Here is a 15,817-nt window from a genome sequence, read left to right as displayed (position 1 = left end):
TCTCTGTGCTTTGTCAGATTTCTGTAGTGCGGAGGCCCATTTTGCTTTGATGTGTGAATGGTAGACAAGTAAGCAGATGAATGATATACTGGGCATCTGCATGCTGGAAGGAGCTGGATGGTCACCCTAAGGTAGTAGGAAGTAGGAGCTCTAGGTTACAAGATGCCAAAAGCTCCTCTGAAGACATTAAGAGCATAAGATGGAGAGAAATAAAACTGCACTACCACAATCTCCCCTGCATTTTGTAACCCTGAATAATGGCCCTATCTGAGTAACGGGAGAAGGGTTGGCAAGGGACTGAGCTGGGAAGGAATTAGAGAAGACATTGCAATATGGACAGAGGCAGAGCCTTTAACAATTGGGGAAGCCAGTTTATTCCTTTCCGCTGAGTTCCATAATATCAGAGTACTTTTATGGCTTTTAAGGTTTCCAAAAATTCTGCCAGCCTAACTGGGACCTTACATTACTTGGGAAATGTAGGAATACCATGTTACTGGTATTCAGACAGCTACAATAATTGTAGTTCTCAAAACTTCTGTCCAGGTTGGGCTCAGTGGCTCACTCCTGTAATCCCAGACTTTGGGAGGCCGAGGCAGGTGAATCACCTGAAGTCAGGAGTTTGGGACCAGCCTGGCCAACATGGAGAAAAACCCTGTCTCTACTAAAAATACAAAAATTAGCCTGGCGTGGTAGCAGGTGCCTGTAATTCCAGGACTTGAATTACTTGGGAGGCTGAGGCAGGAGAATCACTTGAACCCGGGAGGCGGAGGTTGCAATGAGCCAAGATCCTGCCACTGCACTCCAGCCTGGGTGACAGCAAGACTCCGTCTCAAAAAAGAAAAACCTCTGTTCAACTCAATTCCAGGGAAAAATGGGCTCAGCAACCCCAGGAGGTGCTCTCATCAGAGGTCTTTAGATAAATGGCAGGGAGAAGTAAATGTAGTATTAAGGCTGAGAAGATCCTCTTCCCCTTTAAAAATGGGAGAAACTAAACTTTCTGTATACAAAAGTCATAATCCTCATAGCTATTAATACTACAAAATGGGTATTTCAATATGCCAGGTACCACAACTTTTTCAAATCATTTATCTCATAATTCTGTAAGGCAGGTACCATTATTATTATTATTATCTTGAGATAGGTTCTCATTCTGTCCCCCAGACTGAAGTGCAGTGGCACAATCTCAGCTACCTGCATCCTAGACCTCCTAGGCTCAAGCAATCCTTCCACCTCAGCCTCCCGAGTAGCTGGGACTACAGTTGTGCACCACCACACACAGCTAATTTTTGTATTTTTTGTAGAGATGGGGTTTTACCATGTTGCCCAGGCTGGTCTCGAACTCCTGAGCTCAACTCATCTGCCCACGCAGCCTCTCAAAGTGCTGGGATTATAGGCGTCAGCCACCATTCGTGGTCTCAGCTACTATTACTGATCTCACATTACACATGAGGAAACTAAGGGAAGGAGAGATTAAGTAACTTGCCCAAAATCTCACAGGTAGTAAATGGTAGAGTCAGGCTTCAAAAACCCAGGCACTCTGACCACAGTTTATACCCTTAACCATTAGGGCATCCCAGCTCTCTTTAAGACTTCAAAGTGATAAGCATAATACCAGTATCCTACAGAGTTTTCAAACCATTTTTCAAGCATTTCTTTACTATGCTTTGGAAAATCAACAATCCCCTTGGTTTCCTTAGCTCCCTTTGAAGGTGGAGTGGAAGGAGAAGGAATAATATAACTTGTACCTATAACAACAAAATTATAACCATAATCAATATCTGAGTGCTTCATGTGCCCAGCACTGTTTTTTACTAAATGCTTGATAAGGATTATCTCATCCTACAGCTGACTGTGCAATATATATATATATATATATATATTTTTTTTTTTTTTGAGACGGAGTTTCGCTCTTGTTACCCAGGCTGGAGTGCAACGGCACAATCTCGGCTCACCGCAACCTCTGCCTCCTGGGTTCAGGCAATTCTCCTGCCTCAGTCTCCTGAGTAGCTGGGATTACAGGCACGTGCTACCATGCCCAGCTAATTTTTTGTATTTTTAGTAGAGACAGAGTTTCACCATGTTGACCAGGATGGTCTTGATCTCTTGACCTCGTGATCCACCCGTCTCGGCTTCCCAAAGTGCTGGGATTACAGGCGTGCCCCGCTGTGCAATATATTATTACTATCTTGTTTAATGAACAATAAAACAGAGGTTACTGCCGCAGGCCACAGAGCTTCCAGGTGGTGAAGCAATCAGGCTCCAGGGCCCAGATCTTAACCACCAAAACATAACAGCCTGCCTTGAGCAACTCCAGGACAGGGAGCATTAGTTTAATCACCAATGAATTACCTAGCAACTAACATAGAGATAAGCACATACTAAGTGCTTCACCAAGCACTGGATACCAGGAAAGAGGTGGGAGAATTGGGAGGGCCACCTTTCCTCTCCTGTGTAGGGTAGAGTCAAAAATAATGTATAGCACAGACTGAAAAGGGTGTAAAACACAAGCTTCAAAGATTTGCTCAACCTGAGCAGGCAACCCTCCCAGAGAGAAGCCAAAAAGACATTGGGAGAATGTCCCAGGCTTACCTGGCCCCGCATGACAGCAATCTGCTTATGGAACTGGCCCCTGTCAAAACCAGGATCTTTCTGCAAAAGAAGACCAGGAGACAAAACCTGTGTGTATGCCTCATAGGAACCCATTTTCTTCCCCAGTTAGAAATTTTCTAGTAAGGAAAACCTGCATAAGACTTCTGCAGCTTTGTGAAGTCAACTACTCCCACAAACTCCCCGCTTTACAGATGAGTAAACAAAAAACAAGTAAATATCTTCCTCTACATCTCAAATTCTAGGCTCCAGTGCTCCATATTAAAATGAAAGCCCTGCAGATACATTGCAGCCACATGATGCACAGGAGAGACACATCAGTGTGATTTATCACCCCTGCCCATTTCTCTCAAACCCATCCAAACCAGGTCCTACTGTCCACATGTGGAAATCTTGCTAGTCATTGATTGGCTAACTCAAGTCAGAAAGATGTTCGCATTTCCTCTTGGCTTGTGGCAGGACCAATTAGAAAAACCATTAGGAATTCCTTCTTCCATATGGTAACAGAGCTGAGGTTCTCAGGGCTAACCTTGAAGAGTTCATATAGGTCCTCTTCCAAGTCCTTGACAAAGTTAGGGTCCGATATCTTTGGAAGGATCAGATCTTTGATCTCCTGAGAGAATGAGACTTTCGCCTGGGGCAACCAGGCCCAGTAAAAAGGATCTGAAAAGAGGAAAAGCCAAAGGCAAAGCTGGTGTTGGAAAAGTCCCTGCTCATCTGTGTCCTCCATTCGTCAAGGCACTTTCAAAAGGAGAATCCCTCTTCCCTGATATACAACAGAAACAAAAACTTACAAGTTCTCTTAATTGTAAAGGTTACACAACTAGTCAGTAGAGGAACCAAGATTCAAACCCATGGCTGCCTAATCTCAGGGCTCTTTCTCAGACATTACATGACTTTCTAAGATGCAAGGTCTAGAAGCAACTACTTGCCACTGAGACACTAAGATAGTCCTTCTGAAAAGGAAGACTAATGCTGAAAAAGGGGCTAGTGACTCCCTACTTTTATTTCTCCCCCTTTCCAAAAGCTTCTCAGTTATAACAGGGTAGGAGATATAACAAGGAAGACAGAACGCTGATAGGCAACTTATATTTAGAGCACAAATAGAGTAAATTATGGAATGATAGTCTTCAGGTAACAAAAACAAACAAAAAAAATTTCAGGAAATATACACTAAAACAATAAAATGACGAATTCAAATATTTTTAAAAAATAGTCCTCAGCCAGGCATGGTGGCTCACGCCTGTAATCCCAGCATTTTGGGTGGCTGAGACAGGTGGATCACCTGAAGTTAGGCATTCGAGACCAGCCTGGCCGACATGGTGAAACCCTGGCTCTACTAAAAATACAAAATGAGCCGGGCGTGGTGGCGCATGCTGTAATCCCAGCTACTCGTGAGACTGAGGCAGGAGAATCGCTTGAACCCAGGAGGTGGAGGTTGCAGTGAGTCAAGATTGTGCCATTGGCACTATAGCCTGGGCAACAAGAGTGAAACTCCATTAAAAAAAAAAAATGTCCTCAGAAAGAACGAGAAGAATGCAAAGAAGCAATGAGAAAACTCAACTTTATGCTTCTAATTTCTAATCACCTTTATGCTTCTAATGGGAATCATAGAAGACACAAATTAGAAAAACAGCTTATATTATGAAACAGTTGCCAAGTGCCAGCCATGGTGTTAAAGTGCCTGAGCTGCATTACTTCATTAATTTTTAGAATAATCCTACAATAGAGACATTACAATCTCCACTACACAGTGAGAAAACAGACTGGGCAAGAGAAGAGCCAGACCACCATTGTCTTGAGACTCACATGCCCTCCAGGAGTCAGGATGCTTCAGTGGGAAGGCCAGCCCATTGTCTATGGCAGCCACCTTGATAACAGGCTCCTTCACCACCACCCAGTCTGTGTCCTGAAGAACAAGGAAAGACTAATTACTGAGGAATCCCATCTGCCTCAGGCACCTCCAAGTAGTAGCAAAGCAATTTATCCCAACTCCCTCAAGACAACAATCCTTACTCAACTTCTGGAGTTACTCTCTTAACTGGCTTCCATGTTGTTATCTGAACTTAGCACATTTCCACACCTGTGACCTGGCTCTTGTTCAAGGTTCAAGATTCCTGTTCTTAGAAAAGGTGTACTTCCCCAGGTGTTGCTACAGTCCTTGGTAGGAAAGATAATGACAGTAATAAAGATAAACTATAAGCCATTCCTCCTAGGGAAAAAAAAATGTGAATCCTGAAAGCAGAACAGAAGAAAAAAAATCCGATTCAGCTGGCCAAGGTCCTTTTGTGTGGACCTTGACTCAGATGTTACTTCACTGGTGACATCTACATTTTCCAGAGAGAAAACAGAGCCTCGGAAGATAAGAGCTGGCTGCTCTTGCCAAGGGAGTCTGTTCTTCTGCTTCAGTGATACATAAAAAGGAAAAGGACCAGAACTGAATGTAAGAGTGTACAAGTTACCTTTGACAGCCCACGTCAAAGACAGTCACTGACTATGTGGCTCCATACCTCAGGCTCATGGGTGCCATCAAATGAAGAAGAAATGTGGTTCCAGGATGCCTGCATCCGAATCCCCTGGGATGCCTTATTAAATGTTCAGAATCCTGAGTTTTACACCAGACCTGATGAATCAATTTCTAAGGGAAAGGCTTAAAGAATCTGTGTACTATTTTAAGGCCGGGCGCGGTGGCTCAAGCCTGTAATCCTAGCACTTTGGGAGGCCTAGACAGGTAGATCACGAGGTCAAGAGATCGAGACCATCCTAGTCAACATGGTGAAACCCCATCTCTACTAAAAACACAAAAAATTAGCTGGGAATGGTGGCGCGTGCCTGTAATCCCAGCTACTCAGGAGGCTGAGGCAGGAGAATTGCCTGAACCCAGGAGGCAGAGGTTGCGGTGAGCCGAGATGGAACCATTGCACTCTAGCCTGGGTAACAAGAGCGAAACTCTGTCTCAAAAAAAAAAAAGAATCTGTGTACTATTTTAAATAACTCTTCAGAAGATTCAGGCGCAAAATTTGAGAGCCACTATTAGAGAAAGTAAAAAGTTATAAGGAATAGAAACCTCACCCTGGGCAACATAGCAAGATCTCATCTCTACAAAAAAATTAAACAATTTTTGCATCTGTGGTCCCAGCTAGTAGGAGGCTGAGGTGAGGACTGCTTTGAGTCCAGGAGTCCAAGACTGCTGTGAACTAGGACAGCACCACTGCACTCCAGCCTGGGTGACAGAGCAAGACCCTGTCTCTTTCATTTATTTTATTTTTTGAGACAGAGTCTCGCTCTGTTACCCAGGCTAGAGTGCAATGGTACAATCTCAGCTCACTGCAACTTCTGCCTCCCAGGTTCATGCCATTCTCGTGCCTCAGCCTCCCAAGTAACTAGGAATACGAGCTCCTGCCACCATGCCTGGCTAAGTTTTATATTTTTAGTAGAGACAGGGTTTTACCACGTTGGCCAGGCTGGTCTTGAACCTGAACCCCTGATCTCAGATGATCCATCCACCTCGGCCTCCCAAAATGCTGCGATTACAGGCATGAGCCACCACACCAGGCCAACGCTGTCAGAAAGAAAAGAAAAAGAAAGAGAGAGAGAGAGAAAAACCAATCTCACTCTCCTCCAGGTAGCCTTCTGCTAATTTTTTACATGCAGACTCAGGCTGGGAACAGTGGCTCACGCCTGTAATCCTAACACTTTGGGAGGCCAAGGCAGGCAGATCACCTGAGGTCAGGAGTTTGAGACCAGCCTGACCAACATGGAGAAACCCTGTCTCTACTAAAAATATATAATTATCGAGGTGTGGAGGTGGGTGCCTATAATCCCAGCTACTCGGGAGGCTGAGGCAGGAAAATCGCTTGAACCCAGAAGACAGAGGTTGCAGTGAGCCAAGATCACGCAACAAGAGCAAAACTCGGTCTCAAAAAAAAAAAAAAATGCAGACTGAACACTGATGGAGAAGTATAGTGGAGGATGAAAGGAATGAGAGGAAAGAAAGTTACAGGAGCAGCTTTTTCCAAACTGATGTTCTGTGGACTTGTGGTCTGTTGTGACAAAAGTGGCTCATGGTTTAAAAAGGGTAGAAATCAAATTTAAATAGGTTTGTTTAATGCAGTACTCCTCAGACCTTTACTATGCTACTGTGCAATATGAAGTTGAAAGAAAGGAAAAGAGAAGGTAATATGTTCCAAATTTTCTTGGCCTCTTCATGCTATTCCTATTAACGTGTCAGTAGGATGTCCTTGAAACACATATTAAGAAAAACTATACCAAACATTACCTTACTAATTTTAAACATATGCGCTTCCCTGATTCTTCTGAACTTACATGACCTATATCTCTGACCATTTTATGTGTTTCTATATTATGCAAATATTCCTCATCCTCTTTAAGCTATAGATCAGCCTCTTACCCGAGAGCTAGAACTATCCATTGGACAGTCATATTTAATCAGCCAGTTGTCATTGCCTCGATCTGTGAACAGAAAAATTAAGTTAGCAGAAGAAAAGGGGGATGACTTTCAATTTCTGTAATGGTGGACTAGGTATTCTGCAACCCTGGACCAACCCTTCTACTGAGAATGACTACGAATGTTGAATAAAATATCTTTAGATCTCTTTAAGGTATTGGAGATTTTAACAAAACCACAAAGAATTTAAGAGTGAAGATCTGGGAGAGAAAGGAAATCCACTGGAGAAAGTGGAGCCCAGCACTGTACCTTGTTTTTTCCTAGAGCACCTTCTGATTTGGAAAGAGGTGGCTAACAGGTTGAGAGGCAGAACAATTAGAATAGCCTTGGGGAGCTAGAGAGACAAAAACTATAATCCAGTGAGTCATGGGGGAAGGGACCCTTGTATGACATCTATGCTTTGAGTTAAGGCCCGAAGCCTATACCCTGGGAATAAACCAATCTTCCCATCAACACCTGAAATTAAACTGATACTGGATTGCTAGTGCCCTAGATGGTTGCCAAAAGCAATCTTCTTCCTCAAGACAGGATTTACAACAGAATCTTAGGCCTTCATATAGCTCTACGATTTCTGATAGGCAGTATTTGACAATGAAAAACAACCAGGTACAAAAAGTAACAAGATGTCAGGAATAAAAACAAAGAGAAACAACTGAAAATTAAAACAGATCCGTAGGGGCTCCGAACAATAAAAATATCTTATATAGACTTTAAAATGTTCACAATAAAACCCTTAATATGCTTAAAAAGATAAAAGCCAAGATCAAGCATATTAGCAGAGGCTATACCTGAAATCCCAGCATTTTGGGAGGCTGAGGCAAAGAATCATTGAGGTCGGGCGTTTCAAGACCAGCCTGGGCAACACAGCGAGCCCCCACATCTAAATAAACTGTAAGGAAGATTAGCCAGGTGTGCTGTTGTGCACCTATAGTCCCAGCTACTTGGCAGGCTGAGGCAGTATAGCTTTGAGCCAAGAGTGGAGGCTGCAATGAGCTATGATCAGACCACTGCACTCTAGCCTGTGCAACAGAGTAAGACCCTGGCTCAACAACAGCAAAAAAATCAAACCTGAATTTGATCAAGGCTTTAAAGCCAAGCAGTAAATTTACAGGAAACAGAGAATGGAAGGTGCCAAATCCACAACATGGAAATTCGAAAGGGCAAATATCCAGTTTCTTCAACAAATAAAAGGCAAGGGGGGGAAAAAAAGATGTGAAACTTTCCCTAAATTGAAGACATTTAAGAAACATGTTAACCTGGCTAGGCATGGTGGCTCATGCCTGTAATGTCAGCACTTTGGGAGGCCGAGGTGAGAGGACTGCTCGAGCCCAGGAGTTCAAGACCAGCCTAGGCAATATAGTGAGACCCTATCTCCAAAAAGAAAGGGAGGGAGGGAGGGAGGGAAGGGAGGGAGGGAGGAAGAGAGAGAGAGAGAAAAGAAAGAGAGAGAGAGAGAGAGAAAGAAAAGAAAAGAAACATATTAACCAAATGTAATATATGGACCTTGTTTACATCATGATTTCAACAAGCCAATTACAAAAAACATTTTTGGCCGGGTGCGGTGGCTCAAGCCTGTAATCCCAGCACTTTGGGAGGCCGAGGCAGGTGGATCACAAGATCAAGAGATCGAGACCATCCTGGTCAACATGGCGAAACCCCGTCTCTACTAAAAATACAAAAAATTAGCTGGGCATGGTGGCACATGCCTGTAATCCCAGCTACTCAGGAGGCTGAGGCAGGAGAATTGCCTGAACCCAGGAGGCAGAGGTTGTGGTGAGCTGAGATCGTGCCATTGCACTGCAGCCTGTGTAACAAGAGCGAAACTCCGTCTCAAAAAAAAAAACAAAAACAAAACATTTTTTATGAGACAACTGGGATAATCTGAACACTAAATAGTTTAAATCTGGACATTAAATAGTGATTATACTAGGAAAAAAATGTCTTTACCTCCTCAAGAACACATGGAAACTTCTAGGTACACTATAAAATGATGTTTCAGATTTGCTTTAAAACAATCCAGCAGTTCCAGTCAAAACTTTCGTTGAAAAAAAAAAATCCAGCAGGGATGGGGATAGAAGGAAGTGAGACCTTATTCAGGAAGTGAGACCTTACATAATAACTCTTGAAGGTGTTAACAAGTACATGACGTTTATTATACCAGTCTCTCTACTTTTGTGTATTTTGAAATTTTCCTACTAAGTAGCTAAAATATTATTTTAAGTAAACTATGAGTCAGAGAAGAAATCAGCAATGGAAATTAGAAAATATTTCTCCATCTATTAAGGAAAGGATAAAAAAAAATTAAAAGAATCTATTTTATATTGATTGATTACAGTGAAAAAAAAGTTTTTTTTAAAGATGGGGTTTCACCATGATGGCCAGGCTGGTCTTGAACTCCTGACCTCAGGTGATCCACCCACCTCAGCCTCCCAAAGTGCTAGGATTACAGGTGTGAGCCACTGGAAAAAAAATTTTTAAGATACACCTAAACTATGCTTAAGATAAAATTCAAGTCTGAAGTGCATATATTAGAAAAGTATAAAAGCTAAAAATCAATACTCTAAGAGAGAGGATCCTGGGAAGATGGTGGAGTAGGAAACAGCAGAAATCTGTCTCCCCATAGGGACAATTGCAGTGGCAATAATCTGTATGATGTAATTATTTTGAAACTCTGCAGTCTATGGAGGGCCTGCAACTTCCAGGGAAAAGCCTGGACAGTAAACTGTGGTTAATTTCAGTCTATTTTGGCTCTTAGCCCCACCAGCAGCTACCCAGCCCACACTCTTTAGCCACATGGCAGCCAGATGCGCACAAGTTCCAGAAGCAACTTACAAAAAAGCTTGAGGGCACCAAGGTGGGCAAAAAGGAACCTGTCCTCCAAATATGAAGGAAATACCTCAACATACTAATAGTCATATATGAAAAACCCACAGCAAACATTATAATGGTGAAAGACTAAAAGGTTTTCCTCTAAAATAAAGAACTAAGAAAAGATGCCTGCTTTTACTTCTATTCAACATAGTACTGGAAGTCTTAGAGCACTGAAGGAAGAAAAAAGAAATAAAAAGCACTCAAGTTGGAAAGAAAAAAGGAAAATTATCTCTGTTCATAAATGATATGACTGTGTATGTACATAATCCTAAAATTTCCACAAAAGAACTATTAGAACTAATAATTCAGCAAAGTAGCAGCATACAAAGTAAATCCACAAAAAAGTCCATTGTGAGCTGGGCACAGTCATTCACACCTGTAATCCCAGCACTTCTGGAGGCTGAAGTAGGAGGATCACTTGAGCCTGGGAGTTCAAGACCACCCTGGGCAACACAGTGAGACCTTGTCTCTATAAAAAATTTAAAAACTAGCCAGACGTGGCCCTCACACCTGCAGTCCCCAGGTACTCGGGAGGCAAAGGTGGGAAGATCACTTGAGCCCAGGAGTCTGAGGCTATAGTGAGCTATGATTGTGCCATTGCACTTCAGCCTGGACAACAGAGCAAAACCCTGTCTCTAAAAAATAAAGGCAACAGAATGGGAGAAAATATTTGCAAATTATGTATCTGATATACAGAGAACTTTAAACAAATATATAGAGAACTCAACAATAACAACAACAAAAAATCAAAAATGAGCAAAGAACTTAAATAGACAACTCCAGAGATGATATATGATTAACCAATCAGCACATAAAAAGATGCTTAACATCACTAATCATTAAGGAAATGCAAATCAAAACTATAAGATAACATCTCATGCCCATTAATATGGTTATTACCAAAAAAACAGAAAACATTCAGCAGAATGCAGATTAAATATAAAAAGAAAAAAAATCAAAACATTCAGTAGGATGCAGATTAAATATGAAAAAGGAAAAAAAAAAGAAAATATCAGTGGTGAGAATGTGGAGAAGTTGGAAGGAGCCCTCGTGTGCTGTTGGTGGGAATGTAAGATGGCACAGCTGCTATGGAAATGGTGGTTCCTCAAAAAATTAAAAATAGAATTACCAGATATGATCCAGTAATTCCACGTCTGGATATATACTTTAAAAAACTGAAAGTAGGGTCTTGAAGAGTTATTTGTACACCCATGTTCATAGTAGCATTGTTTATAATAGCTAAAATGCAGAAGCAACTCAAGTGTTCGCTGAAAGATAAATGCATAGGCAAAATGTGGTATACACATAAAATGGATCGGTACTTATCCTTAAAAAGGTACAAAATCCTAATATATACTAAATCATAGATATACCTCGAGGACATTAATGCTAAGTGAATAAAAAAATCATCAAAAGACATAAACTGTACTATTCCACTTATACAAGCTACTTATTCAAAATCATAGAAACGGAAAACAGAATGGTGGTTGCCAGGAACATGGGAGGGGGAATGAAGAGTTACTGTTTAATGAGTATAGAGCTTCAGTTTTACAAGATGAAAAGAGTTCTGGAGGCTGGGTGCAATGGCTCATGCCTGTAATCCCAGTACTTTGGGAGGCTGAGGCAGGTGGATCACCTAAGGTCAGGAGTTCAAGACTAGCCTAGCCAACATGGTGAAACCCTGTCTCTACAAAAATACAAAAATTAGCCGGGCATAATGGCGGGTGCCTGTAATCCCAGCTACTTGGGAGACTGAGGTGGGTAAATCACTTGAACCCAGGAGGCAGAGGTTGCAGTGAGCTGAGATTGCGCCATTACACTCCAGTCTGGGTGACAGAGCCAGACTCCATCTCAACAACAACAATAAAAAGAGCTCCGGAGAGGGATGGTGGTGACAGATGCACAACAATATGAATGTATTTAATACTACTTTAAAATGGTTAAGATAATACATTTTACGTTATATGCATTTTACTATGATTAAAAAATTGGACAAAATATAGCTCCAATAAGGTGAATTTGAAGACTTTTTTTTTTTTGAAACAGAATCTTTGTTTGTTTCAAGGCTGGAGTGCAGTGGCACAATTTCAGCTCACTGCAACCTCGGCCTCCCGGGTTCAAGTGACCCTCCCGCTTCAGCTTCCTGAGTAGCTGGGACTACAGGTGTGTGCGCCATCATGCCCAGCTAATTTTTATATTTTTAGTAGAGAGAGGGCTTCACCATGCTGTTCAAGCTAGTCTTGAACTCCTGGCCTTAAGTAATCCGTCCACCTGTCTTCCCAAAGTACTGGGATTACAGGCGTGAACCACTGTGTCCGGCCTGAATTTAACGACTTTTGTCCTTAATACATGTAGATTTTGCCATGTTAGTTGAATTTAAATTGGACTGAAAAAGTTTTTTTTTTAAAATATCAATATTCTAAGCATCTACCTCAAGAAGTTATAGGAAAACAAAACTGTCCTGTTATAGGTCTTGAGGCTACAGGAATGACTAGGGATCAAGAATAAGAATACTCTTCACCGTGCTTTGGAAGAGCTAAGTGTCTTCTGTCTGGGACCAGGAAAGAGTGTAAGATGAAACATAAATACTAACTCCAGGCCTCACCACCTCCAAAAACTACATGTGATGTGTCTGGACGAGGCACTCTGACTCCCAAACGCTGCAAGCCTCAGGGCTTCAACAGTCTGGCACAGGGCAAGGGACCACCTACAGCTGCTCACCAGTGTTGCGGATGATGTAATCCAGCACCACCAACCGCTCGAACTGCAGCAGTAGTTGCCGGTTAGTGTTCTCAGGGAGAGGTTCTGCTTCAAAACGCCGCAGCCAATAGTCTGCATCTTTGTAGCCTTCAACAAAGAGCTGGAATGAACCAACCTAGAACCAAGAGGAGGAACAAAGGTATTTCCCTACTGCCCAAGTCCAAAAACCTTTGGAGTATGCCAGGTACCCATTAAGGCCCTATGGAGTTTGAATCAGGCAAGGGAAACTTTCAAGATCTTTACTTCCTCATTTTCTTGCAAGTATAGGAGAAAACAGATGTAACACTGATCATCCATCCAAATTAAATACCTTTTCCAAATGGACCAGAGGAGTAAAGTGAAAAGTTAGGTCTCAACTCTCTGGAGAATCCCCAAACCTTAGCCCCTTGACAGAAATGAGGAAGACAGAACACTCAGGGCAGGTTATTCACGTGCCCATATTAGAGTTGTAGGCACCCTGCTTTCCACTTGGATGACTATGTCCCTGTAAATCATGATCCTTGATAAGCCACACAGATGCATCTATACCTTTGGTGGTAGCCCGATGCGGTTAAACCGCTGCCCAACTTTTGGCACTTTCTCTAGCGCAAGCCGCTTGCCCCTGGACTTCACTCGGTCAATGGCACTATAGTTGAAGGTCTCACTGGCCAGGTATACTACCTACAGTGAAAGAGAAGAGATACTAAGGTTAGAGTCAAGTTTAAGGAACCAGAACACTATGGCAGAGAATAAATACCTTGATGTTTACAAATACTATTCCTCTTCCAGGGCACAGAAAAGAATACATTGTTTAACCTTCCCAGCAACTAGGAGAGGGAAGATAACTATTTTGGGCCAATGAAATAATGACAAAATTATGTATGTACGACACTTCCACTGTTGGCAACTAAAATCTCCCACAATCCTTAATTCACATCCCCCAATCTGTGCAGCTGGGAAATAGCAGAGCCACACCATGGAAGAACTCAGATACCTGGTTACTACATGAGTGACGTGTTACCTAGGACACCTGCCTATCTGGCATGAGTGTGAGATGTAATCAAGAAATACATTCTTGGCTGGGCATGGTGGTTCACGCCTGTAATCCAGCACTTTGGGAGGCCGAGGAGGGTGGATCACTTGAGGTCAGGAGTTCGAAACCAGCCTGGCCAACATAGTAAAACCCCGTCTTTACTAAAAATATAGAAAAAAAAATTAGCCAGGTGTGGCAGTGCATGCCTGTAATCCTAGCTACTTGAAGGCGGAGGTGGGAGGATTGTTTGAACCTGGGATGCAGAGGCTGCAGTGAGCCAAGACTGCGCCACTGCACACTCCAGCCTGGTTGACAGAATGAGATTCCATCTCAAAAAAAAAAAAAAAAAGAAATACATTCCTATTGTATTAAACCACTGAGATTTAGGGATTGTTACAGCAGCTGGTATGAAGTACAAGAACTAATACTGTTGCCTCCGGGGTTAGATTAGGCCAAATGCCCATTTTCTTTCCAGATACAAACAAGTTGTAATTGACTCTATACTCCTTTATTTCCTTTTGAATTTTTCTTTTTTTTTTTTGAGATAGAGTCTCACTCTGTTGCCCAGGCTGGAGTGCAGTGGCACAGTCTCGGCTCGCTGCAACCTCTGCCTCCTGGGTTCAAGTGATTCTCCTGATTCAGCTTCCCAAGCAGCTGGGATTACAGGTATGTGTCACCACTCCTGGCTAATTTTTGTATTTTTAGTAGCGACAGAGTTTCACCATGTTGGCCAGTCTGGTGTTGAACTCCTGACCTCAGGTGATCGTCCCACCTCACCTCCCAAAGTGCTGAAATTACAGGTGTGAGCCACTGCGCCCGGGCCCTTTTGAATTTTTTTACTTTGTGAAATTATTCATATTCAAAATATAAACATTAAAATTGGTTTTCATTTTAATGAACTGCTATATGTATGTCTAGACTATCTCTGGAACATTACAGAAGAAATACTGTAATCCTGGCTGCCTCTGAGGAAGGAAACTGAAGGGCCAGGAGATAGGCATGGCAGGGAGTCTGAATAAAATTTTCTCTGTTTACCCTATGTGATTACCCTTCTGATTTTTCTACTGGATGTATGCATTGCCTATTCTAAAAAAAATTTTAATGGGCCATCAATATTATACTTAAGTCAAACTACAGTGACATCATTATAATCCACATGTGCATCTACTGTCACACTCATCACATTGTCTTGTAATTATACACTTGTATATCCAACTTCTCCCTTAAAACTAGTAAGATTTGAGGAAGCAGAGAACATCTTATTTATATTAGCATCCATAGCACCTAACATAGTACCTGGCGCATGCTCATTAAATATTTATTAAGTGGCCTGGTGAGGTGGCTTACGCCTGTAAGCCCAGCACTTTGGGAAGCCGAGGCGGGCAGATCACAAGGTCAGGAGATTGAGACCATCCTGGATAACATGATGAAACTCTGTCTCTACTAAAAATACAAAAAATTAGCTGGGCATGGTGGCACGTGCCTGTAGTCCCAGCTACTCAGGAGGCTAAAGCAGGTAGAACAGCTTGAACCAGGAGGCAAGAGGCTGCAGAGAGCAGAGATCTTACCACTGCACTCCAGCCTGTCCAGCCTGGGCAACAGAGCAAGACTCTTGTTTCAAAAAAAAAAAAAAAGTATCAAGTGAATGAAGGAATGAGTTACAAACTTCTTTCGGAGATAGCAACAAGTGAGTTTTAGCATATAAATACCTAAAAGAAAACTTACAAGAAAGCTGTTTTCCTAAGTCTTGTAAAATTTATTACAAGTAACTATTTTTCCCATGAACCTGAGAGGCAAAATAACTCCCTCTTATCTATCTCTCCATCCCACTATTTAGGGTTAATACAGTAGCTAAAATGGATGTGCATGGTACTGTAGCAGGCACTCTCTGACTTACAAATAAGAATACTCAGGCATAGGAATGAAGGAAAAAGAGCTTTCCTAAGGCCACCTTGCCAGTTTCCACAGTGAAACTCCTGGCTCTCTCAAGCCATAAATCTCCTTTTGCCCCCCACCATCATATTTATTTTCTATCATTTTTCCCAATAAACCACTTTTTCCCCATGAATAATGAAACCATCATAACCTGAAACCTCATA

General features: G+C 42.2%; 1 protein-coding gene across 1 annotated transcript in view; it reads right to left on the bottom strand.

The window, feature by feature from the left end:
- Nucleotides 1-15,817, bottom strand: part of PI4K2A (phosphatidylinositol 4-kinase type 2 alpha) — a 35,401-nt gene that overhangs the window by 5,872 nt on the left and 13,712 nt on the right. Inside the window, exons 3-8 of the mRNA XM_035268659.3 lie at nt 13,235-13,366; nt 12,668-12,821; nt 7,019-7,080; nt 4,417-4,516; nt 3,137-3,270; nt 2,590-2,649 (exon numbers count right to left, since the gene is read on the bottom strand). Of these exons, the coding sequence (XP_035124550.1) occupies nt 2,590-2,649; nt 3,137-3,270; nt 4,417-4,516; nt 7,019-7,080; nt 12,668-12,821; nt 13,235-13,366 (642 nt within the window). The remainder of the gene's footprint in view (nt 1-2,589; nt 2,650-3,136; nt 3,271-4,416; nt 4,517-7,018; nt 7,081-12,667; nt 12,822-13,234; nt 13,367-15,817) is intronic.

This window comes from Callithrix jacchus, chromosome 12 (assembly GCF_049354715.1).
Source record: "Callithrix jacchus isolate 240 chromosome 12, calJac240_pri, whole genome shotgun sequence".
Classification (NCBI taxonomy): Eukaryota; Metazoa; Chordata; class Mammalia; order Primates; family Cebidae; genus Callithrix; species Callithrix jacchus.
The sequence above is the reverse complement of the archived record's forward strand: the minus strand, read 5'-3'. Positions and strand labels throughout refer to the sequence as shown.